Below are 23,660 nucleotides of genomic sequence, written 5' to 3' on the forward strand. Positions count from 1 at the left end.
TTTATATTTTCTTGTATTCTCTACTTGCCGATTTTGCTAAATTTTCTCAATGTCAACACACCAGTAGGAAGGTAACTGAAATGGGAAACAAAAAAACAATCCATCTCATCTAAACAATAAACTCATATGCATTTGCTGTGCACCCTAGGTTTCTATGGTGACTAGCCTATTTCTATCATAAAATATTCCCTTGGGTGCAATAGAGATGAAATATGCTATGTTAGTTTACCAGCCTTTGTATACTGTATATTTAATAAATGTCCTGTTATTTCAACAGCGAAGCCTAAAGTAAAATGTCTGTCACTTTGATGATTTTACTTAGGAGTTAGCAGTGAGGTTGTGAACCACAAAATCAGTGTTGGTCATAAAGTTTGATGCAGCGCTTGTTCATGGCACCACACTAAAATCTCTCTTTAGATTATGCAATCCTAATCCTTATTAGGATTTGGCTAAAACTGCCATGGCAACGAACGAGACTGAATGGGAAGTGGCTCTGCGGTGGGGGAATTCCTCAATCAAATTAAAACAGGCTACCAACCGTACCGTTTTTTTTTTGTTCACTTTGGGGTATTGATTGTCCTTGTGCGCAACGATGCTGTCTCGACTCAACCATTGTCGTGGTTGGAAAATGTGTGTCCAGGGAATAACGGGAACGGTGATTCGCTAAAGCGGTCTATTTGGCTGGTTGTATGTAGCCTATTATCTGTGAAGCAGGCTGGAGTATATGGAGCAGGGTGACAGCCGGCGCCTCTCCAACTATACACAGATACCAAAATAGGACAGCGGTGTGCCACAAAGGTCCTGAGAGCTAATTTGAGGTTAGTGTCTGCGAGCGCCTGTTTCAGTCCAGAAAGCGCAATTCATGCCATTAGACGGTGGAAAGGGAAGCGTGAATGAGGGAATATGGATTTGAAGATTAATGGTTGGTACAATGTTGTGAATAATGTTTAGTAGTATAGAATCCAGTGGTTTAAGAGTAGAAACTCATGTCCTCTGCTAATTACTCGAGAGCCTTTTATTGCACTCTCAGATAGTAGCCTACTGATGTGTGTATAGATTTAAATAGCCCTAATATTGCAGTAGCCTATGTTGTGGTAAAGATGGAAGCCAATATGTAAAGAATGCCATTAAAAGCCATCAGATTTTAGTTGTTTTTAGGCCTGTAGTATATCAAATGACACAAATGAAAGCCACAAATTATGAATGATGTGTTCTATCTTCTCTTCATTTTCTAGCCACTATGTCAGACAAAGGAAAAGGAAGCTACATTTATGATTTTTGTGACATTGCCCATCCAAATGAACTATTGGATGCTCTGAGAGAGTTCTACCTAGGTGGCATATTCACCGACATCACCCTACAATGTGCCACGGGGCAGGTATTTTACTGTCACAAGGCAGCATTGTCAGCCCGCAGCTCTTATTTCAAAGTCATGTTCACAGCCGACATGAAGGAGCGGTCAAACAACCTCATCAAACTGACAGGGATTGATTATGACGTTCTGAGTGCTTTGGTGAACTACGTATACACTTCCAGGGTGAACATCACGGAGGCAAATGTACAGAGCCTGCTGGAGGCAGCAGACCTCTTACAGTTCAGCTCAGTGAAGAAGGCTTGCGAAGACTTCCTTATACGCTTCCTGGATGTGGACAACTGCCTGGGTATGCACTCTTTTGCTGAGCTGCACATCTGCCCTGAGCTGGAGCGGGAGGCACGAAGGGTAATGCTCAGCAGGTTTGAGGACCTTCTACAGCAGGAGGAATTCTTGGAGTTGGACTACGACAAGCTGAGTTCCGTCATGTCTCTTAAGAACATCAATGTATGGAAGGATGAAGTTCTCTTGGATGCGGTGGTCAAATGGGTCACCTATGACATTGTTAACCGTATTGATCACGTTCAGGGCCTACTCTTTTGTGTCCATCTTGAGCTGGATGAGGTGCACTTCAAGACTGCCCTGGATGGACAGAGGCAATGCTTACTGGGCAATGAGGGAAAAGTAAGGTCATTGATTATCAACGCATTGAAGTCCAACTGCAAAGAGACTTCAGTGAGCAGGAAGAAAGTGTCCTCAAGCATGTATGTTATTGGAGGGTACTACTGGCATCCGCTCTGTGAAGTCCACATATGGGATCCAATAAGCAACACATGGGTGCAAGGAAAAGATATGCCTGACCAGACAAGAGAGAGCTATAGTGTATCTTTACTGGGGGCAAATATTTATGTGACTGGGGGTTATATGACTGAGACTATTGAAGCCCTGGACACAGTTTGGATTTATAATGGTGATTGTGATGAGTGGACTGAGGGATGCCCCATGATCACTGCCAGATACTACCACTGTTCTGTGGCTTTACACGGCTGTATCTATGCCATAGGAGGGTACAGAGGGGGAGCTATACAACTTGAGACTGAATTCTATGACCCCTTAAAAAAGAAATGGTTCCCTACAGCCAACATGATACAAGGTATGAAAACATAAACAGAAGCACTACACAGAGGAGTTAGTTACAATGAGAAGACACCTGAGCAAACATGCAGGTCTGTGTTGCTCTAGTATTGCCCTTGAATTTGTCCGTTCCACATGGTTGGGCCAAGAGCTATCTTGGCCACTCATTCACTATTTGATTCTCAGCCATTGACCTGTAAATAATTACTTTCAAGTTATTTTTTGCATATTAAAATAACATGCAAAATACTTTACTGAGTAGCACGAATGAAATCAGGATTGATTTGGCTGTTCACTGTTTTTGATCAAATGCTTCCTCTTTCAAAGGTGTAGGAAATGCCACTGCATGTGTCATGAATGACACAATCTATGTGACCGGTGGCCACTATGGATCCAGAGGAAGCAGCACCTATGAAAAAATTCAGGCCTACAGGCCAGACATAAATGAATGGAGCATTGTCACAATCAGCCCTCATCCAGGTATGACAGATTTTGAAGGAAGTGGGCATTTTATTTGAATTTGCATTCAGTAATATTTAGTAAGGAAATCATTGTACTCATGCTTTCAGAGTATGGCCTGTGCTCTGTTTCTCTGAACAACAAGCTGTACTTGGTGGGAGGACAGACTACGATCACCGACTGCTACGACCCAGAGAGAGATGAGTGGAGGCAGTTGTCAGTGATGAAGGAGAGGAGGATGGAGTGTGGTGCTGTAGTGATCAATGGCTGCATCTATGTGACCGGGGGATATTCCTATTCAAAGGGGACGTATCTGCAGAGCATTGAGAAGTATGACCCAGAGCTGGACACCTGGGAGGTTGTGGGAAGCCTCCCCAGCCCAGCAAGAACACACGGATGCATTTGCATTTACAGTGTGTAGTGTCTTTTTAATGTACTTTTACAACAAACATCAACTAAATCCCATGGATCCGGTTCCTTCGTGCCATACGGCCCATGAGTGGTAGGGGCTATGTATGTGTGTGACAGGTGCTAAGAATCTTTTTTTACAAAAAGTGACATTGTTTAGAGTGTATTTTATACCCAGTTGGCCAAAAATGAAGGTTCAATGACAAATGATTGCTGCTGGTTTAATATTACAAAAAGAGCACACCATTTTCAATCCACTTATACATCTAACACATTGGTTCTCATGCACCTAACATTACCAGTTGTGTAATTTTGGCTTAGACAGGTTAACCTGACAAATCTCTACATTTGAAGCACAAATGTCATCAACCATACATCTGAATCTTAGGGTTTGGGGGATGCACAATTATTCCGGTTTCCATTGTTTAGATCTCTGATTCTCAATGTAAAAAGAATGAGCTTACAACAGCTGTTGGTAAAAACCAAACTGATGATTATGGATGCAAAAATGTATAGGCAGAAGCAGACCACTGCCTAAACGTTGCAACAGTCTGCGGTTGATTGATTCAGTATGCACCTGATTTTACTTGATAAATGTAACTTTAAAGATGCAATATGCAGAAATAGCTCCGCCATTTCCTGGTTGCTTGTCATAGTTCACCTAATTTCAGTTTGTGACAAAACAAGGAAGTATAGTGGTGAGAATCATTGTACCATCTAAACCACTGTGAACCTTTTCAATAAACAAAAATATTGTATTTTCAGCTGTTGGAAGGTAAAATATGAAGGTGGGTGAAAACATATTTGGGTGCTGTGGAATCAGTGAGGGTAACCAGAAGTGGTCTTGTGAAAGTTGTTTCTGTTGGTCAAAGGGAGCAGGTGCTCCTTGTTAAACGAATGTGGGCAAGAGATGTTAATGATTTTGCTCTCAAGAAAAGGGCGCCATTGAAAGGAGTGATTACTGGGATAGCGGTAATTGTGAAAGCTGACAGGTTGAGTTTTTCAGGATTAGAGTACTGCAGAAGTTGTCATATGTTGAGGCAGTGAAGAAATTAGAAGAAGATGCGTCAATGGGGAGGGATCCTAAGAGGAGTGGTGTGAGTAGTAGATCTGTACCAGTACATACGAATGAACCAACAAGTGATATATGTTTCAGTAAGATTGGATTTTTGGCATTTATAGTAATGGTTATCAACTGTACTGCAGGGATGAAACGTAAGTCGCAGAAAATAGCGGTTGTGGTGGCAGCTGCAGAGAGGTATTTGAGTGTGCGAGACTTGACATCAGAAGAGTTACAGGGTGTGTTATTAAGTGGTAGTGTACCATCATTTCAGACTGTTGGCCTGAAGTAGGACTAAATATATTTAAATAGGGGAGTATGGTATTTTTAAAACATTTAAATTTGTGAGTTTCGCATTAGATGGTAGGGTATTTGTTGTATTTGTGTATGTATATATGTTAGTATAATTGAGTTATACTCCAGTCCAATAGGTGGCGGTAATGCAATATTTATTGTATGCCAACCACCGTTAAACCTCATCGAATACGAATTTAGGCAGCGCTGTACTGTAGTCTAGGCTTCAGTGCAGAACGTAAAACCACAGTACAATGAGGCAGATATTTCACTGGATGTATAAATGTGAAGCATCCGCTTGGCGTTTCCATTCACTGCCAAATATGGTAGTGAGAGGAAGCCCATGGGCGGGCCCTGAGATCGATTTTGGCCGACATTCTGCAAATGCTCTCATCGATGAAACAGTTGCTCTCAATACAGATGTCTGTTCCCAAAACTATAATCTGCTATGAACAGAGTGGACTACGTTTAGTACACTTTACCCTAACGCAAAAGTTAAAATCGCGCTGTGTAGAAGGAATACAAAGGCGAAATGAGCAGAGTAGGCGTTCCCTAACGGACATGCAGAATTATTCTAGAACGCGCCAATAGGATCTCGCTAGCGTGTGCTTGGCTCTGCCCACGTCCATTCTTGTTCTGCCCACTGTGACTCATTTGTTTCATTGTAAATGACAGTCAGTGGTCTTACTTGGTTTAGTTATACATCTTTGGCACACCAAGGCAGTTTTGGCCCTCAACAATCTCCGTAGCACACAGGACAACCCACTTGCTTGCCAACGTGATTTAGCGCGTGTGGAAGAAAGCCTTCTCATCAATCTGAATTTCTGCAGGTAGCCAGTCAATATATCACAGTAAGTAAATATATTACAATTTACAGGCGTTTAAACTTCTTATGCAAGTCATCTTATTTGGTATATAATTGGCCTATCTTATATTTTAGAGGCCCGTGGAGAAAGAAACAGTTGCACGCTAGCTAACTAGCAGGCTAACGTAACGAGTTAGCAGACCGAGCGAGGCATTTCATGTACGTGCTGGACACGCTGTAAACGGCCCGTTAGGCCATGTCTTCCTTTGGATTTAGAGGCTATGTTACTGTAACCATTCGTGAACGCAATTAATTCACACGGGTTTTCTAGTACTAGGTAGCTTGCTAGGCTGGGTAACATGACTGTCTTCAGTCAGGAGTGAAAACGTGGGTGAGCAAAGGCTTTTCCCCACGCAAACGTCATGCGCTTGTCCGTTGTGTAATTAGCTGTCACGGCTCGTGCATGTCGCTAAAGCGTTTCCATTTGGTTTGTTGCTTATAAATCAATCTTTGATTTTTGTCACATTTTGATCTAATAAATACTCCATTTACTTATTATTTTCAGACTCATCATGGCAGAAATTCAAGAAATGTCTGAACTTGAGAAGAAGGTAGCTCAACAGCTTGAGGTATTATACTGTAGCTGTATATTCAAATATGGTGATGTATACTGACGACTAACCTGGATAATGCTGATCTTCCCTGATTGACACGTTTTTATTCATCTTCAAAGTACTACTTTGGTGATCACAACCTTCCAAGAGACAAGTTCCTCAAAGAACAGTTGCAGCTCGATGATGGCTGGGTGACTCTGGAAACCATGCTCAAGTTTAACAGGTTTGTGCAATTTCATGTGATCAGTTGAAGCTTGGGACTTAGTAAGGCCTACATACATGTTTATTGTTCGCTGTAACATAATTCCTAACTTTTCCCTTACTATTTTCAGGCTGAAATGCTTGACAACCGATCACAGTGTAATTGTTGAGTCTCTGAAGAAATCCCAGACTGGCCTTTTGGAATTGAGTGAGGATACGACAAAAATCAGGAGAATTTCAAGCAAGCCCTTACCAGAACTGAACGACAAGTACAAAGATACCCTCAAACACAAATCTGTGTACATTGTAAGTTGAATTTTCCTAGAATCGAGATGCACCTAATTACAGCTGTTTGGAGCCCTGTGTTTGTATGTTAAACATTTTCTATGATCTTTCAGAAAGGTTTCCCATTGGAGACAACCCTTGATGAAATCGAGGGGTGGCTGAAAGGGAAAGGCGTCATAGAAAACATTCAGATGAGACGCAACTTACAAAAGAATTTCAAGGTGATTCAGATCAACTTTATTATCCCACCAGGGGGAAGTTTATTTGGTACATGAAAACAATGCGTGTAATACAAAACTCAGCATCTCCATCCATTTTCAGGGCTCAGTATTCCTGGTTTTTGACACTGAAGAAGCATCAAAGCAGTTCCTAGCACGCACAGACACCAAATCATTCAAAGAAAATGAAATGATTATACTTTCAAGGTAGGCGGATGCTAAGCTACCGCGACCAAGTCTAATATGGTGAAAAGGCTATGAATTAACTCTGCGCTTGTGTTTTCAGAGAGGACTACCATGCAAAGAAATCAGAGGATAGAAAACTGTTAAAAGCAGAGTCCAAGGCTAAGGCTAAACAGTGAGCACATTACTGACCTTTTAATCATGTTTTTTCCTTCCTGAATGTTTTTATGTTATAGTAAATTGTTCCAAATTAAATTTGTTTTAGTGACAAGGATGAAAAACAAAAACAAGCAGAGGAAGAGGAAATGGTAAGATCTCTGGAATTGCTATCACAAATCCTTAATGAGATTGTTTTCATTATGGCTGAACATTTTGAAAGTAGCATCTGTTATTGGACCAGTTTTGTAGCACCACCTATTTAAGCCATTTTCTCCTGTTTGCTTCTATTGATCAGGACCCTATGTATTTTTCTTCCCAAAACATGGAGGTTTAAAGTTGTTCTAATGGTCTGCTGCTTTATTTTACACTATAGAAATCTCTGGACGAGCAGACCGGATGCCTGTTGAAGTTCTCAGGCAATCTTGACAGTGTTTCAAGAGAGGACTTTCACGAGGTGTTCTCAGGTCATGGTCAAATCAAATGGATTGATTTCACCAGGGGTGCCAAAGAGGTAGTAATTGCAGTGTAATAAACTGTTTGAACCACCCTTCAATTACAAATGAATGTCATAGGAAATAATTATGTATTTTACAGGGTACCATCCTCTTCAGAGTGAGTGCCAAGGAAGCTCTTAATAAGGCCAAGGAAGCAAGTGGAGGAAACTTGAAAATTAAAGGCGAAGACGTTACGTGGGAGGTGGTGGAGGGAGATGCAGAGAGGGAAGCTCTGAAAAAAATAATTGAAGACCAACAGGAATCTCTCAACAGACGTCGAGGTGGTAGAGGTAACTGATTTCTAGGCGTTTTATTTCTCTTCATAATGTCATTTCTGATCTGATGGTGCAATTCCTCTCTTTACAGGTGGCAGAAAATCAGGTGGTAGAGGGGGGAGAGGAGGACGAAGGGACAGGGGTGGACGTGATGGCAAATCACACTACCAAGGCAGAAAGACCAAATTTGATGATAGTGATGATGACGGTAAGAGTAGTTGTTAGTCATGCAATATAATATGATTATGCTGAGACATGTCTGTCAATTATAAACTTTGGAACAATTGAGTATCTAATCTTTTCTTTTAACTTTCATTTCTCCAATAGCACCTCCGAGCCCGAAGAAGCGAGCCCTGGAAGGAGTGTGCAAAGATGCTGATGCTCCAGCTGCAAAAGTTGTCAAAACTGAAAATGGTTCTTAAATGTACTAGCACGTCTCATTGAAGCATTTTATTTAAAAAGATACCCATTGAAAACAACTTTATTCCATTCCAGTGGAGGCTTCATGTTGTGGAAAACCGTAGAAAGTCCACCTTGATGTCAACCTAGAAAACAATGTAGAATATGAGACTGGAAAGTGGTCAGCCTTATCAGTAATGTGGTGTGCATCTTACATTGGCAATACCTATCAATTTCTACCCTGAACATACTTTATGGGCCTTATTTCATTAGTTGTGTTGACTGCATCTAAACAAATCGTTTCAGCAGGAGCATATTATGCCTGTTTTAGTCACCTCCATACAAAGATGTGCATGTTAATAGAAAATTGTTAATCGGTGCCATTCTTCTCTCAATTTGTTTTAATCAAGTGTATACGGTTGAGTCCTATATAGATCTTGTTCCTTTTACTTTTGTGAATAGCCATTAAAGTTTTGATTGTAAGATTCTCAGAAGCATATGTTCAAAGCACTTGTCTCAACAATTTAGTCTCAACAATTTACAGACATGCCAACATTTTTCTTACCGATTTCTTCTTGTGGAACTTGTAGGACGCTGGCAAGTCATATCTTAGCTCTGTCAAGGAGAGAAACATTGTCAGGTTTCATTTAGGTGTACTTGTCCATCACCTCCACTGCAGTGTTGTAGTTGAGTCACGAGTCCCTCTGGCTAATTCAGTTGCCGGTGGTAGAGTTCCTATGGCTGTCTATCGAGTCCTAGTCCATGTGCTCAAGTCGGGGTTAACAAAAAATGCATGAACATTGGTTTATGTGCACAAAGTGAAAGCAAAATGGAGTTCTTTAGACATTTTGGTTAGCGCTGGTTGTTGGCTTCTACAGTAGATTGGCGCCTCTTATATGGTAGATATCTGCCCGGCAGAAATGTGACGGAAAGATTTTACACCCAATGGTGATAATTGCCTGCAATAGTCTATGAAACATGTCCATACGCAGGCTCACACACTTAATTTAAATGTTCAACAGTTGTCAAATCAGCAATGTTTTGAAGGGATAAATTCTCTAGACAGTATTAGCTATTAGGCTGCCAGATTGATAAGAATGTCAATAATAAACAGGCTCTCAGCACTACTTTTCACATTCACATGTGGGTGAACACGAAAAATTTAAGGGAGACTTCAGAACCTGGCTGTGGGGAAAAAAGTGAAGATGACATTCAAACAGCCAACTTTTCTATACTCAAGGTGAAAGAACGACATTGCTTGACTGTTTTAAACTTGATATCAATTTTGTAGACTGGTAACGAGGAAGCAACAGTTGCTTGAGCGTTATGTAGCCTATGATTGGAGGCGGAGCTAGAGAACAACCCTTGCTGCTAATAGTTTGCCTATGAAGTACAAGTCACTGTTAGGTGAGTCAGAAGTAATCAATCGAGACTTGAGTACTACAACTCCATTGTGACATTTACCTGCTATTACTTCCATTTTTACTCCCCAGTCACTTGCTTTCTTCTGTATGTGCTGCAATTAGGCAAAAAGAGGAATTAGACAACACTTATGACAGAAGTTGGTGAAAGAGTAGTACACCATGGAGTGTTCTGACAACTTACGCCTCGTGTTGATGTTTTGTGAAGGGAATATACTGCTGTTGTTGCCATAGTTAAAGCTGTCCTCAGAAACTGCATGTCCATACCTTTATTTTTGAGAAAGCAATCAAAGGTTTATAACACATCAATTGGTTGTTTTATCACCTTAAAATGTGATCTCACCTTGGTTGTGTTTGGTACCAAATGGAGGATTCATTATCACAGTGTCAAATTTCTTGGCATATGCATGGGATCTCAGGGAGCACATGTCACACTGGATCAGGTCTACGTTGGTCAGCTCAAATTCCTCAGAGTTCCTTTTGAATATCTCCAGTGCATCGTCATCAATGTCAAACCCAACACACAAACTATAAGAGAGGAAGGTGAGTGGTTAGATAAATACTCCAGTACAATAACCTTTATTCAGACAGTTGGTGTTATTTTCTTACCCTGCATCAAGCATTGCTGCTCCAATGCTAAGAACGCCACATCCGCATCCCAAATCTGCAACCAATTTGCCCTCGATGTCATCAAATGTGTTGTGGATTGTATAAAGCATACATGCTGAAAAGATGCATGTTTAAATTACTAAAATTAGACTCAGCAATTTCAATTACAACACAATTCAAATTGGCATGAAAACACATTGTGAAGAGCCAGTAGGAGGTTTTGGCAGATTGTTGTAGTTGACATCTATGCACATCGCTCTGATGTGTATGACGTGATGTCATATGGCTGAGTCTACCTTCAACAACAAAACACACGTTTGTAATGTTATAGCTTTAGTGGGCCACCTATATTGATTATTGTGGAGTAGTCTTACCTGCAATGTGAGGGCTGGTTGGATATTGTTCAAGAAGAATTTTGGGTTCTTCAAAGGCGTCCACTTGTTGAAGACAACTTTCCAACTCTTTCAGTTTCATATTGGCTGGATAGCAAACCTTGACCTGCTACAACTAACACACAACGCCGAGAGCCCTATCGGAAAGACAACATATACCAAGGAAGCTAGATTGTACTCGATAGCTGCTCCCTGTAAATGCAATCCAAGAATTGGTTTGATTGTTTACCTTCGCTGGCCACATTTGAGCTAGAATATGGCATAGAATGCTAAAACTCACAGCACACCCCTCTTCAGAGCCACGGGGAAGATGTACAGAGTGACACTTCCGCATTAGTGGGGTCTCAATGAAAACAATCCGACGTGGAACAGACGCTAAGAAAAGTAGTACAGCTCTATGATCATGGTGTTTTTGCAATACAAAACATGCATAACATTTTCTGATTCCGCTAGTTACTGCCACCATTGGAATTATCATTCCATAGTTAGGGATTAGCTAGTTTACTGTAATCGTGGGTTGTGATGGTTTATCTATATAACTTTTGGTGTACAAAATTGCATGGTCACGGTTGATCAGCTGCCTACTGGACAGCAGTAGCCGAAACTACTACACAGCTTGATCACCTGCCAAACTGGATGTGGATTTGCAATGAAGCCAGGTCAGTGTGTTTGAACCAGTGATTTATATACGTCATTGGTTTAACACAATAGACGCGGAACACAAACAGTGAACACAATATCGAATGTATCGCGAGAAATTACGAGAACGTAGCAACAGGACAACAAAAATACATTTGTGTACAAGCCAGAGTGCATGATGGCGGCGTTGCTGCTACGCCGGGACAAGAAATCTACTGCTGCTCATTTAAAGTCAGACCTTAATCGGACTGACAACAGCTCTGGTGTCCGACAACTTCAAGAGCTGCTTGATTCTGTTCTTAATCCAGAAAAGCCACCGGCAGACACCGAGGCTCTTGACTGGTGTAAATGTCTAATAGCAGGAGAAGAAGGTTTCGAGGAGTTCTGCAAAACGGTCCGGTCCTATGACAATGCTACTCTATGCGGCTTGGTTTGGACAGCAAATTTTGTGGCTTACCGCTGTCGGACTTGTGGCATTTCTCCTTGCATGTCACTATGCGCAGAGTGTTTTAACAACGGCGATCACACAGGCCATGATTTCAATATGTTCAGGAGCCAGGCTGGTGGGGCCTGTGACTGTGGAGATAGTAATGTCATGCGAGAAACTGGGTAAGTCCTTAGCTTAAGAGCGCTAGCTGGCTAATAGCTAACGTTAGCTAGATTGTAGTGACATTTTCTAATGAATTGATAATACTTGCTATTTTGACAGCAACTGACATAATCAAACCATTTGTAACAATGTATTGGGCATGTCTAGCTATAGCTAGGCTGTAATAATGCCCAGTTTGCTGGCTAACAGCTAACGTTAGCTCGTAAAGTTCCACCTCGTATGTATGCTGCCTCACGGAGTTTCGTTTATATAACAACTGCCGTTTTGACAGGTCCCCTTAATTTTACTGACATGTTGTTACTGAACATGCTATTGATTGAAAAACCATTCAGCTTCAGATTTAGCTATACAAAACCTAAACACTTAATGGGGGCACTAGATAGCCTGCGTTTAGACATTCTAATTCGGATCTTTTTTCACGAATTGGAGCTCTGAAAAAGCTCTAATTATTGAAAATACAAATTATTTTGAAAAAATATGACTTGGGCGTTAGCTAGCTAACAAAACACCAGAGGCTAGTTCACGTCACTGTCATAGGACCCAACCCCAGCAATCTAGTCAAGTACACACAGCTTTGAACAATGGCTATAAACACCGCAGAGGTGTATACACCTGTATACAACAGAAACAGTTTACCTTTTAAGAATCCAATTGAACAAAACGTAATACTTGCATTTTATAGGTTCGCATTTCATATTCTTAATGCAAATACTGTGCTATTGAAATGAACTAATCCTACAAGGTTTCTAGGATAATTACAATTTGTCCCTGCAGAATAACTCAATCACTTCTTGTACCATATCAGCTCATGTTTAGATTTAAAGGGCCCACTGCACTTCCTGATTTGGCCTCATTTTTAAAGATTTGGTTAATTAGAGGCCATGATTCAATTCAAACGCGAGTTGGTTTTGGGGTGTGGTTTGAAGTGGGTGTGTGTTTGCAGGTGGGAAGAGTTAACCAAATTATTCTGCCAATTAGCTTCAGTCTGGTGTGTGCCCATTGCAAAGTTGGTTTGACTTTGGATAGCCTATCTCTGGGGCAAGTTACGGACCACCAATAAACAAGACAATATTTCAATTTTGTGCACCTTTTAGTTTTTTATTAAATATTTGTATATGAATTACTTTAACTCAAACCGACTATACATTAAGTCATTGAAATTTGGATTATTGGAATTCTACAATTGTCCTATGTACTTGGTGTAATTTACATGGTCTGTAACTAGCCCCGCAGGGATTACCGAAGTCAACACACATTTACCACGGGCATTACAATAGGGTCTTGCAGCTGCACTCCGAACTGATGATTACTTGTGGGCAGGATTGAAACGAACCAAACTTTCATTTGTGTTCTGACGCAAGTCACGACCACAAGTTCTGCAAAACTCAGTTTTGGATGACAATGACTTTATGGCACTATTTACACTTTAGTCAATTTTGACAGAATAAATGCTTCTCATATCGATGTCACATAGGTTATTTTCTAAATTAAATATAACATGTCTTTTTTGAAGCTTACTCCCCACCATTCCTTTAAATTATTAGTTTACACTTCTGCAGTTATTTTGTCTGATGGATGACACTGCATGACATTTTATTCAAGGCAGTCAGATATACTACTAGCCTAACTTAAAATGCACATATTCCACTATCAAAGAAAGACTAAATACACTGCTAGTATCCATTAGATAGGTTGTCCTGTAATTGTTCCCAATTACTTCCACAATTTATTTTAGGTACTTCTCTTGGTTATGAAAAAAAGTATATGGATGTTGTTCTGTCAGGTTTTGCAGACGGCACCGGTTAAGAACCGGGGAGAATGTTCCTTCAGTCCCGCGAGACTTACTACTGATGTCAGAGATGGTCCTCCCTCGCTTCATCATCTGTATCATACAGTACCTAAGGGATGGATACACTGAACCAGGTGGGAGAAACAGCATCGCACTACGTCTACAGAACACCCTAAAAGCACCTGATTGCAATTAAACAGCCCTCGGAGAACAAAACATTGTGGAGAAAGTTATTTTACAACTATCTTATGTAGGTCATTCTGCTTGTTTTCAAGAGCCCTTCTGACACGTTTTAATTTCACAACTTTTATCATACCTTGTTATAACAGACACATCAGCTGAGAGGGACCTACAGAAGGTCTTACAGCAGCTAGAGCCCCAGATCACCTTCCTAGAAGAACTGACGAAGATGGGTGGAGCAATGAGAACTGTGCTGACAAAGATCCTAACGAATCAGCAAACATTCAAGGACCTGAGCATGGGTAAATATGTCTGTTTCCACTTACTCATAGTGCCATTGAGTGATTTGTTATTCTGACCGGGGGGGACTATCAAAAGGTGACATGATACTAATCAATATTGCCAAAGCATAATAATTCAATCCTCCACACATGCTAATGAATGTCTGTTAGTTTAAAACATATCTCATATGTAAATATGCCCTATAGGTCAAGAAGAGAATGTATTTGCAAAAAAGAACTACGAGAACTACCTGTCAGCACTGAAGAACTCAGGCCTGGTGTCTGTGGAGGAGAAGGCCCAGAATGGGGCTGCAGAGCCCACACGAGGTTCTGAGACAGGGGCTCTGGGCTTACTGGGTAAGACCTCATCCACTCTTTAGGAGTTGGAACTCAAAACAAGAGTCCCTGATAGCATGCCATTTGTTGTGGTATGGAAACATAATGGAAGTAGTATTTCTCAATGACTCATTAATCAAGGAAATAAAGAAGTAATGGCTGCCATCTGTCTCTGCTCTGTTTTCTTTAGGAGCCGCAGCATCATCCAGCTCTGAGTCCAGTAAAGAGGTATGTGAATACTGTATCAGAATAGTTAGTCTTTCTTCTCAGTATTGAAATATAGATACAGTAGTTATAATACTTCCCATTGTTATTCTTAAAGGAGGATCAAGATGGGCAATCTATTGGACAGAGAAAGAGGGTGAAACTTAGTAGCTCAACCAAAGGTAATTTACATAACAGGCATTACATTCTATGTAATGATGAATGATACACTGATTTTTAAAAAAGTGATTAAAAAAAAGTGAAACTCAACATTGGCAGGAGTCACCAGTTTGAATAATGTATATTCTCTCCTTAGATCCATCCATTATGGACTCTCTGAAACACAAATGTTTTCTGGAGGAGTTGCTGTTTTGGACAATAAAGTACGAGTTTCCTCAGAAGATGGTTACTTTTCTACTGAACATGCTGCCAGATCAAGACTACAAGGTATGTATTTCAGGTTGTATCTGTAAGTCTAGTGGCTCTGCTGCATTCTTTAAAACACATTTTTTAGAGAAGCTGTTAGGACTGCAGAATGTAGTCAATTATTATCTGTTTAATTGTTGTGCTTTTTTTGTTGTTGTTTTGTAGATCACCTTCACGAAAACATTTGTTCAACATTATGCGTTCATCATGAAAACTCTGATGAAAAGCCAGGAGTCGGATACCATGTCCAACCGCATCGTACATATCAGTGTACAGCTGTTCAGCAATGAGGACTTAGCACGTCACGTGACGGAGGAGTGTCAACTCCTAGACATCATGGTCACTGTCCTCCTCTACATGATGGAGAGTTGCCTTATCAAAAGTGAACTTCAAGGTGAGCCGTGTTTGAATGGCCATCCTTATGATTGTTTGACTGACTTTGTGAATCTAAACTGCTTCCCACACTACCAAGCTTCATTGTGGACGGTCACTCTTGTTTTTTTCTCTCTCGTTATTTTCAGATGAAGAGAACAGCCGCCACGTTGTGGTCAACTGCAGCGAGGCTCTGCTGAAGAACAACACTTACTGGCCTTTAGTTAGCGACTTTATTAATATTCTCTCACATCAAAGTGTAGCGAAGAAATTCCTGGAGGACCATTCACTGCTCATGCTGTGGATGAGCTTTGTGTCCTTCTTTCAAGGTAATTCCCTGTGGATTTAAGAATCTGAATAGCTGTGGTAGCTGGGACTGTGATATGTGTCAGTATTTGCCTCAAGGATGACTAATCATTATTCCCTGGTAGCGTAGCTGGTGTGATTTTTAGTCTGATCTTTATCTATTGGAGTCATGTGCTATCATCTGTCTCTGTTAAAGGCCTGTGCAGCCAAAAATGTGATTTTTCTGTGTTTTTATATATTTCTACACTGCGGTTGGAATAATACCGTGAAAATATGAAAACGATCATAATATCCTTTTAGTGTAAGAGCTGTTTGAAAAGACAGCTAGAAATTTCAGCCTGTTTTGGTGGGATGGGAGTTTTGGCCTGCCTGGTTACGTCACCAGGCGGTAAATGAGTTAATAGACCAATAACAGTGTTACAAACCTCTGCCAATAATGGCTAGTTTTCAATTTTCCCCTCCCCACTCTGACCACTCCTAGGAAAATTCTTGCTTGGGGAAATTGCTCTTTGCTAAGATGTTCTTTTTTTGTAAGGTAACCAGAAATTATTTTGATATTGAGAGTAAGACATCTGCATTGGCCTGTTAGTATCTGCTTAGTCATATGACGCAATATTAGTTCTCTGTAATTCCCTTCCATTGGTGGTAGTCACTGCTTATTTAGCTGGTCACTATTTTCAGTAGCTGAGCAAGATGTCCAGCAAAACAGATGTTATGGCACATTGAAGGCAACTTTTATTTGACACTTCTAGGATTTGAACCTGACAAAGACAATTACGGAGCATGTTATTCCTTGGCCTCGTTCAACATTATAGCAGACGGTGCAGGCAACCGCCGACTGACTGCGTCATAAATAACTACTCATTATTATTTGTAGATCAGTCAGTCATCATTTACCCACAATGCCTCATGGATTTGATGCTATCAAACACGGCCCTTGTCTCTATTAGAATTGTCTGTGCAGCACGCCTGCTATGTCCCCACCATAACCCTAAAAATAACCCCTAGCCGCAGATACTGTGGGCTGGAGTATCCACTTACTTAGGCAAGATGCAGAGAGCATAGTGCCACTATGTTATGGTATGAGTGTAGGCTGCCCTGACATACATGGGATTTCCCCCATTCTTAAGACTTATCTAGATGTCAACAAATATGTTTTCCGGGTTAACACTGCTTTGTCTTTGTGAATGAGACCACAGTAATGCTATCTGTTACGTGGTGACTAACCCTGAAAGCTCCTGTAGGTATGAACTTGAATAAGCGGGAGTTGAGTGAGCACGTGGAGTTTGAGTCCCAGACGTACTATGCAGCATTTGCGGCCGAGTTGGAGGCCTGCGCACAACCAATGTGGGGACTCCTTACACACTGCAAAGTCAAAGTGAGTCCAATATCCCTCTTAAATGTTATGCAGATCACGTTACGGCTATTTGACATTCAGGTGTTACGCACAGAAACCGAAAATGATTATACCACAAATCATTGTTTATTTGCAGGAGACACAGGAATACACCAAGACGGTGGTGCGCTACTGCTTGGAGACTCTGCAGATCTGGTTTGATGCCATTGGCTTTGTGGATGAGGTAACTCTGCAAATATGCACAACAGTCAGGAAGCATTTTGTAGACAGAGGTTTTCTTTAGTGTTTATATCTGGTCTCTGTTTCTCTGTAGCTTGCTCCAAATCAGGTGACGTTTCACCTGCCACTGCACCGTTACTACGCCATGTTCCTAAGCAAGGTGTGACAGATCTACAACACTTTTAAGTTCTGTTCCTGGCACTTAAGCCCTCCTTGTTGTGAGTTGAATGTCTATTGTCTCACAGGCGGTGAAGTGCCAGGGGCTTGACCTGGAGAGTCTCCTCCCAGACCAAGAGATGCTCATGAGGATCATGGTCCATCCTCTCCAGATTCAGGTATTGCACCAATAAAGGACCATTACACATGCCATTACAATGCCTTGATAATGCCTCACATGTCAGAAGAAGTTGTGGGTGAATAAGGTCCCGCAATGTCTAAAAAGGAAAGGCTGACTTCCCTCGTATTCCCAAACAGTTGTTAGTCTATTATACACAGACACATACACACACACACAGTGCAATCGGAGAGTATTCAGACCTGAGAACAGGTTTAGATTTTTATTTAGCAAATGTATAAAACATGAACATACCTTACTTACATAAGTATTCAGACCCTTTGCTATGACACTTGAAATTAAGCTCCGGTGCATCCTGTTTCCATTGATCATCCTTGATGTTGCTACTACTTGATTGGAGTCCACCTGTGGTAAATTCAATTGATTGGACATGATTTGGAAAGGCACACACGTGTCTATACAAGGTCCCACAGTGCATGTCAGAGCAAAAACCAAGCCTTGAGGTCGACTGAATTGTCAGTCGAGTTCTGAGACAGGGCTGTGTCGAGGCACAGATCTTGAAGGTCCCCAAGAACACCGTGGCCTCCATCATTCTTTAATGGAAAAAGTTTGGAACCACCAAGACCCTTCCTAGAGCTGGCCTCACAGCCAAACTGAGCAATCGGGGAGAAAGGCCTTGGTCAGGCAGGTGACCAAGAACCCGATGGTCATTCTGACAGAGGTCCAGAGTTCCTTTGTGGAGATGGGAGACACTTCCAGAGGGATAACAATCTCTGCAGCACTCCACCAATCAGGCCTTTAGAGTAGTGACCAGTCAGAAGCCACTCTTCAGTAAAAGGCACATGACCGCCCGCTTGGAGTTTGCCAAAAGGCAACTAAAGGACTCTCTGACCATAAGAACAATATTCTCTGGTCTGATGAAACCAAGATTGAACTCTTTGACCTGAATGCCAAGCGTCACATCGGGAGGAAAACTGGCATCATCCCTACGGTGAAACATGGTGGTGGCAGCATCATGCTCTGGGGATGTTTTTCAGCGGCAGGGACTGGGAGACTAGTCAACATCGAGGGAAAGATTAACGTAGCAAAGCACAGAGAGATCCTCGATGAAAACCTGCTCCAGAGCGCTCAGATCCTCAGACTGGGGTGAAGGTTCACCTTCCAACATGACAATAACCCTAAGCACACAGCCAAGACAACGTAGGAGTGGCTGCGGGACAGGTCTCAATGTCCTTGAGTGGCCCAGCCAGAGCCCGGACTTGAACCCAAACAAACATATCTGGAGAGACCTGAAAATAGCTGTGCAGCGACGCTCCCCATCCAACCTGACAGAGCTTGAGAGGATCTGCAGAGAAGAATGGACGCTTGTAGCGTCATACCCAAGAAGACTCGAAGGGTGTAATCGCTGCCGAAGGTGCTTCAACAAAGAGTAGAGGGACTTAAGTAAATGATTTTTATTTAAAAAAAATCTTTACCTGGTTTTATTGTCATTATGGGCTATTGTGTGTAGATGAGGACAAACTATTTAATAAAGTTTTGAACAAGGCTGTAACGTAACAAAATGTGGGAAAAGTCAAGTGGTCTGAATACTGAGTCGTCGACTGACATGTTTAAGCGGTTCCTGTGTGACTGCACTCTGGAGGTACCTTAATATTTGTTCAGTGTAATGTATACAGTAGGTACATGTCAGTTTATGTTAATGTCCCTTGTGTTTTCTTGTAGGCAAGCCTGTCAGAGATCCACAGTAACATGTGGGTCAGAAATGGTCTGCAGATTAAAGGACAGGCTATGACCTACGTGCAGTCTCACTTCTGCAACTCTATGATCGATCCAGACATCTTTCTGCTCCAGGTATATACTACTTTCTTCAAGGTGATTTCAACATTAGGGATTGTTAGGTCCTAAACTCCATTCAATAATTGGGAAGAACAATCTTTCGACAGGTGTGTGCCTCGAGGCTAGATCCAGACTACTTCATCTCTTCCGTGTTCGAGAGGTACGGTCGACCCTTCTGGAAAAGTCCTTTCGACCTGACGTTTTTCGCCGAACTTCATTGACCTTGTTTATCATCACCTGTTGGAAAAATCCAAACTAGTTGACGAGTAGCCCGGAGGTTTTACTGGCAGTAACATGTGTTTTCATATCCAGATTCAAAGTGGTGGACCTGTTGACCATGGCCTCTGTGCACCAGAATACTGCACTTGACGGTGAACAGGAGAGGCCAATGCTGGAGGGAGCCTTGACATTTCTCGTCATCTTGTCCAGTCTTCGCATCCACTTGGGTAAGTGCAGATGCAACAAGGGAGAAGAAAGAACAACAATTGGTATGTTTGTACACTATATTAGTGTTATCCATCGGTTTTTCGCTTTATACATTTGTAATGAATATTTCTCCCTTTCGTTGATAGGCATGGCAGATGATGAGATTCTTAGAGCCGAGATGGTCTCCCAACTGTGCATGAACGACCGTACCCACAGTTCACTGTTGGACCTCGTATCCTCACTGTTTTATCAGCCTCACAATTCACAGTATAATTAATTGAACATCCTTACCCGTGGTTAGTATGTTCTCACTTTGATTCTCTTAATGACTTGTTGGTAGCTGGATATTTGGTCTCCAGATTTTCTGTTGTCAGTAACCTTTTTCTGAAGCGCTAGTTTTTTCTTTTCTTGGTAGCATGTGTAATTGTGTTGTCCTTGTTTTACAAAACGGAAAACCTACCAAAACACCTCGTTTTCATCAGACCTCCCCTTGTTGGTACATGTGACTTTGATTGTGACTAGTTTAATCAATGAAAAATTGCATCATTTAACACGCATCAATCTTGCCGTTTTCACTTTTTGAGATCACCTTCAATTATGCTGCACATTTTCCCGGGTACATACTTTCCTGAAGTGAATATTCAGATTCCTGAGAATCCCAACCCCAAGAGTGGGATCGTCCCAGGAAGTTGCAGCTTTGAGGAGATGCTGTCTGCCGTGGCTGACTTCAAAGCCCCCGTGTTTGAACTAGGGGGTTCCATGCAGCAGGGCATGTACACACCTAAAGGTAAGTTGTCTATTGTAGTTCCTGGCTTGGGATGTGTTCACTAGGGAAAGAACGGAACTAAACTGGGAGGGACCTGGATTTGTGTAATAGAAACTCTAGTTTTCACTTCAAAACGTTTTACAACGGTGCAAAAAGATTTTGCTGCGGTGTGTGACTAATGAATAGATGCTGTCCAAAAGCTTTGTTGGATCAACACCAAGCATATTGTTTTTATTCAACATAATCACTGCTTTTTCACCAATCTGCCTTGAGAGGGCACTCATGCACCACAATTGACTCTAGTTCTACCCATGCAGAAGCCTAGGGACTTGCACAATTCACAAGTCTCAATCAAGACGTGGTCCCTCTTGAAGACTTAATTATTGTCCTGTACACGTTTGAAATTTAAATTGGCCCAATTTTCAGTCTAAGTGGGTTTTTTTTTGTGATGGAGACCTCATACAGTCTGTATAATGTTTTATGAGGCCATTCTGTGATGATATGATTGTTCTGTTGGTGGTTTTATTAACCCTTATTTTACCAGGTGTGTTCTCAGTCAACTTATTCTCATTTACATAGAGACATTGGAAAGGTTTGTGGGTCGGTGGTAACAGCCAGAGCCCCATTAGGTTTGTGTCATTGAAGGCGTCAGATTGTCATTGCAACGCCACATTTCCTGTCATTGCACATTCCACTTGGGGGCAGGCTAACTCCACTTTCTGAGGCCCCACGAGAGGGAAGAATTTTTTATTTTTTTTTTATAGCAGCGTGACTTTTTAGCAGCCGTTCCTCAAGTATTGGTCTTTCTGTTTTCCAGCGGAGGTGTGGGAGAAGGAGTTTGACCCCATCATGGTTATTCTCAGAACAGTCTACCGTCGTGATGTCCAGTCAGCAATGGACAGATACTCAGCATTGTAAGTTAAGTCACTAAATCAAATCAAATCAAATTGTATTTGTCACATACACATACACACTAAGCTCATCGTCTCCAGCAAGAAATTAATGGTTTATTTTACAACAACAACAAAAAACGTGTGAAATAATTGTCAGGTTTTGAATGACTAGGTATGAGTACATAGTTATTTTAACAGTACATTCAGAATGTCATGTTATGTAGTTCTGGTTCGTTAAGTTTTACAGTTGGGACGGTCATGTTTGAAACCGAGTGGGTGGGTGTCATGCCCTGCATAATAATAATAATAATAATAATAATAATAATTCATTTAATTTGTAAAGTGCTTTTCTCAGACCCAAGATGCAATTTAAAAAAAATAACAATCAAAGCTGTCATCAGGTCTGGAGCACATGAGAACAGAATTAGGAGAGGTTCCTGAGAAAGCCTTTCTGAACAGCACGGTCTTGAGCTCTGCCTTTTTTAAAGAAGGACCGACACTGCAGCCCTAATAGTGTCTGGAAGTATGTTCCAGAGCCGCGCAACTGAAAGCCCTGTCACCCATAGTTTTTCGTCTGTTAGAGGGCTGCTGAAGGGAGACGGACCAGGAGGAGCGACGGGTGCATATTGGGCAGCAGTGTAGAATGAGGTCGGACAGGTACTTGGGCCCTGAGTTGTGGATAGCCTGGTAGATGTTCGGCCAACGTGGTGAAGAGGGGTTCGGCCAACGTGGTGAAGAGGGCGGGGTTGGTTCCAATATTTTAATTGCGAACTGTAATACAACTGAGAATCCTTCCTTGTGAGATCTAGGTTGGACGTCTCCGAAGACAAATGTGATGGTTGGGGTGGAAGAGAGAGATGGTGTTAGGTTCATTTCCTGACGATCTCTTTAAGATGTGAAGTGACTAAATCTACTGAAGTGTCCTCTCCTGGCAGCCCTTCTTAATTTGAAATAGCAGTTTAAGGGCAAGGAAAGATTACATGGGTAATGGATGAAACATTTTTCTTGCTCTATGATTTCTGTAAATAACAAATGTAGGCTATATTGAACCAAGGCAATTTTAGAATTCCAAGCTATTCAATCCATGTTGAACAACAAATAAGAATGATTTTAGATGTATTTTTGCTATTTTTAGATCATCACATGTTGAAACATACATTCTAGTACGGCGTGTAGTAACCCTGTCATGACACCAGGTGATTGTATTTCCCCCTTGAAGCATATTGAAGCTGCAATGTCCCCACAAGTTTGTGATAGAAGGCTTATGTTACTCGTTCACATTGTTGGAATATGACGGATTGCCTGTCAACCAGGCCACGTTGTTATATAACCACGATTCTTTCATCACTAATAGCTTGTCTTTTCAGCCGATCGGCTGTTATTTTGCGTAGACTGACAGGTTCCGTGTGGTAAATTCCTCAGGAGATGATTTAATGTTACGTTATTACCTATGCGTTTGTGATGTTGGGTTGAGCTCTATTGATTATTGCTTGGAATTGACCTGATTTGTTGTTGTATCCAGCTTGAAACAGTCCGGGATGCACACAACGGGGAATCCATGGCCACCGTACAAAGAGCGAACTCCTCTGCACCCATGTTACAAAGGCCTGGACAGGCTGTTGCACTGCAAGACACTGCACATTGTCATCTTCACACTGCTTTACAAGGTGACCCTGCCAACACCTCTTCACTCACTCGTCCCTCAAAGAAACACCTGTGCATAGGAATTTCATTGTCTTTGATCAAATCTGATGGTGAGATTTGCCCTATGGTTGAATTTGGCAGAACAATAATGAAATGTTTTGTTTTTAGATCTGGCTGGATCACTCCAACATGTCTGAGCACGTTCTGTGCATGGTGCTCTACCTGATTGAGCTGGGCTTGGACAACCAGGTTGAAGAGGACAAGGGGGATGAGGTTAGACCTTCAGCCACTCAGACGACGTTCGTCAGTTTCTTCCTATGTGCCCTTCACATTAACCCCCTTTCTCATGTTCCGTGACT

At 41.6% G+C, this 23,660-nt stretch overlaps 4 protein-coding genes across 10 annotated transcripts in view; 3 read left to right on the plus strand and 1 right to left on the minus strand.

Annotated features, from left to right (window-relative positions):
- The first annotated feature begins 115 nt into the window (after positions 1 to 115).
- klhl23 (kelch-like family member 23) lies at positions 116 to 3,658 on the plus strand. 3 transcript variants are annotated; one of them, XM_046361126.1, is made up of 4 exons: positions 116 to 922; positions 1,236 to 2,465; positions 2,774 to 2,926; positions 3,016 to 3,658. In XM_046361126.1, exons 1-4 carry the CDS (start codon positions 904 to 906, stop codon positions 3,324 to 3,326), a joined length of 1,713 nt encoding a protein of 570 aa, XP_046217082.1. In that variant the 5' UTR covers positions 116 to 903; the 3' UTR covers positions 3,327 to 3,658. The 3 variants fall into 3 exon arrangements, with proteins under 3 accessions (XP_046217082.1, XP_046217091.1, XP_046217099.1); XM_046361135.1 differs by having other exon boundaries at positions 116 to 818; XM_046361143.1 differs by having other exon boundaries at positions 3,051 to 3,248.
- A 1,705-nt stretch (positions 3,659 to 5,363) lies between these two features.
- On the plus strand, positions 5,364 to 8,785 carry LOC124043015 (lupus La protein homolog B-like). Its single transcript, XM_046361201.1, has 12 exons — positions 5,364 to 5,518; positions 6,038 to 6,101; positions 6,206 to 6,309; positions 6,419 to 6,593; positions 6,686 to 6,793; positions 6,894 to 6,997; positions 7,077 to 7,148; positions 7,239 to 7,281; positions 7,506 to 7,643; positions 7,727 to 7,916; positions 7,993 to 8,109; positions 8,229 to 8,785. The coding sequence occupies exons 2-12, from the start codon at positions 6,045 to 6,047 to the stop codon at positions 8,321 to 8,323; spliced, it is 1,203 nt and encodes a 400-aa protein (XP_046217157.1). The 5' UTR covers positions 5,364 to 5,518; positions 6,038 to 6,044; the 3' UTR covers positions 8,324 to 8,785.
- On the minus strand, positions 6,804 to 11,130 carry mettl5 (methyltransferase 5, N6-adenosine). Of its 2 annotated transcripts, none has more exons than XM_046361217.1 (7): positions 10,705 to 11,130; positions 10,331 to 10,385; positions 10,065 to 10,249; positions 9,906 to 9,988; positions 9,765 to 9,816; positions 8,866 to 8,915; positions 6,804 to 8,446 (listed from the first exon to the last, which is right to left on the minus strand). In XM_046361217.1, the coding sequence occupies exons 1-7, from the start codon at positions 10,802 to 10,804 to the stop codon at positions 8,405 to 8,407; spliced, it is 567 nt and encodes a 188-aa protein (XP_046217173.1). In that variant the 5' UTR covers positions 10,805 to 11,130; the 3' UTR covers positions 6,804 to 8,404. The 2 variants fall into 2 exon arrangements, with proteins under 2 accessions (XP_046217173.1, XP_046217166.1); XM_046361210.1 differs by having other exon boundaries at positions 10,331 to 10,445; positions 10,705 to 11,081.
- Positions 11,131 to 11,201: 71 nt separating this feature from the next.
- Positions 11,202 to 23,660, plus strand: part of LOC124042992 (E3 ubiquitin-protein ligase ubr3-like) — a 39,068-nt gene continuing 26,609 nt past the window's right edge. For 2 of the 4 annotated variants that reach the window (XM_046361180.1, XM_046361188.1), the window contains exons 1-21: positions 11,205 to 11,970; positions 13,755 to 13,894; positions 14,090 to 14,242; positions 14,429 to 14,578; positions 14,748 to 14,785; positions 14,880 to 14,943; positions 15,078 to 15,208; positions 15,353 to 15,581; positions 15,709 to 15,888; positions 17,110 to 17,243; positions 17,359 to 17,445; positions 17,536 to 17,601; positions 17,687 to 17,776; positions 19,459 to 19,587; positions 19,680 to 19,732; positions 19,885 to 20,018; positions 20,145 to 20,230; positions 20,644 to 20,785; positions 21,582 to 21,678; positions 23,180 to 23,324; positions 23,470 to 23,574. In XM_046361180.1, coding sequence (XP_046217136.1) covers positions 11,537 to 11,970; positions 13,755 to 13,894; positions 14,090 to 14,242; positions 14,429 to 14,578; positions 14,748 to 14,785; positions 14,880 to 14,943; positions 15,078 to 15,208; positions 15,353 to 15,581; positions 15,709 to 15,888; positions 17,110 to 17,243; positions 17,359 to 17,445; positions 17,536 to 17,601; positions 17,687 to 17,776; positions 19,459 to 19,587; positions 19,680 to 19,732; positions 19,885 to 20,018; positions 20,145 to 20,230; positions 20,644 to 20,785; positions 21,582 to 21,678; positions 23,180 to 23,324; positions 23,470 to 23,574 — 2,787 coding nt within the window. In that variant the 5' untranslated portion in view covers positions 11,205 to 11,536. Of the gene's footprint in view, positions 11,971 to 13,754; positions 13,895 to 14,089; positions 14,243 to 14,428; positions 14,579 to 14,747; positions 14,786 to 14,879; positions 14,944 to 15,077; positions 15,209 to 15,352; positions 15,582 to 15,708; positions 15,889 to 17,109; positions 17,244 to 17,358; positions 17,446 to 17,535; positions 17,602 to 17,686; positions 17,777 to 19,458; positions 19,588 to 19,679; positions 19,733 to 19,884; positions 20,019 to 20,144; positions 20,231 to 20,643; positions 20,786 to 21,581; positions 21,679 to 23,179; positions 23,325 to 23,469; positions 23,575 to 23,660 lie in introns of all 4 variants that reach the window. The other 2 variants (XM_046361164.1, XM_046361172.1) reach the window with 2 other exon arrangements.

This window comes from Oncorhynchus gorbuscha, linkage group LG01 (assembly GCF_021184085.1).
Source record: "Oncorhynchus gorbuscha isolate QuinsamMale2020 ecotype Even-year linkage group LG01, OgorEven_v1.0, whole genome shotgun sequence".
NCBI lineage: Eukaryota > Metazoa > Chordata > Actinopteri > Salmoniformes > Salmonidae > Oncorhynchus > Oncorhynchus gorbuscha.

Excerpts from the sequence above, each read along its gene's own strand:
- mettl5 (XM_046361210.1), bottom strand. The coding sequence starts at position 10,804 with ATGAAACTGAAAGAGTTGGAAAGTTGTCTTCAACAAGTGGACGCCTTT. Across the intron at positions 9,817-9,905 it reads ACAAAACATCAACACGAGGC|CACATACAGAAGAAAGCAAG; the intron begins GTAAGTTGTCAG and ends GCCTAATTGCAG. Across the intron at positions 8,916-9,764 it reads AAAAATGGAAGTAATAGCAG|AGCTAAGATATGACTTGCCA; the intron begins GTAAATGTCACA and ends TCTCCTTGACAG.
- LOC124043015 (XM_046361201.1), top strand. The coding sequence starts at position 6,045 with ATGGCAGAAATTCAAGAAATGTCTGAACTTGAGAAGAAGGTAGCTCAA. Across the intron at positions 7,149-7,238 it reads TCCAAGGCTAAGGCTAAACA|TGACAAGGATGAAAAACAAA; the intron begins GTGAGCACATTA and ends AATTTGTTTTAG. Across the intron at positions 7,644-7,726 it reads TCACCAGGGGTGCCAAAGAG|GGTACCATCCTCTTCAGAGT; the intron begins GTAGTAATTGCA and ends TGTATTTTACAG.
- klhl23 (XM_046361126.1), top strand. Across the intron at positions 2,466-2,773 it reads TACAGCCAACATGATACAAG|GTGTAGGAAATGCCACTGCA; the intron begins GTATGAAAACAT and ends CCTCTTTCAAAG. Across the intron at positions 2,927-3,015 it reads CACAATCAGCCCTCATCCAG|AGTATGGCCTGTGCTCTGTT; the intron begins GTATGACAGATT and ends TCATGCTTTCAG.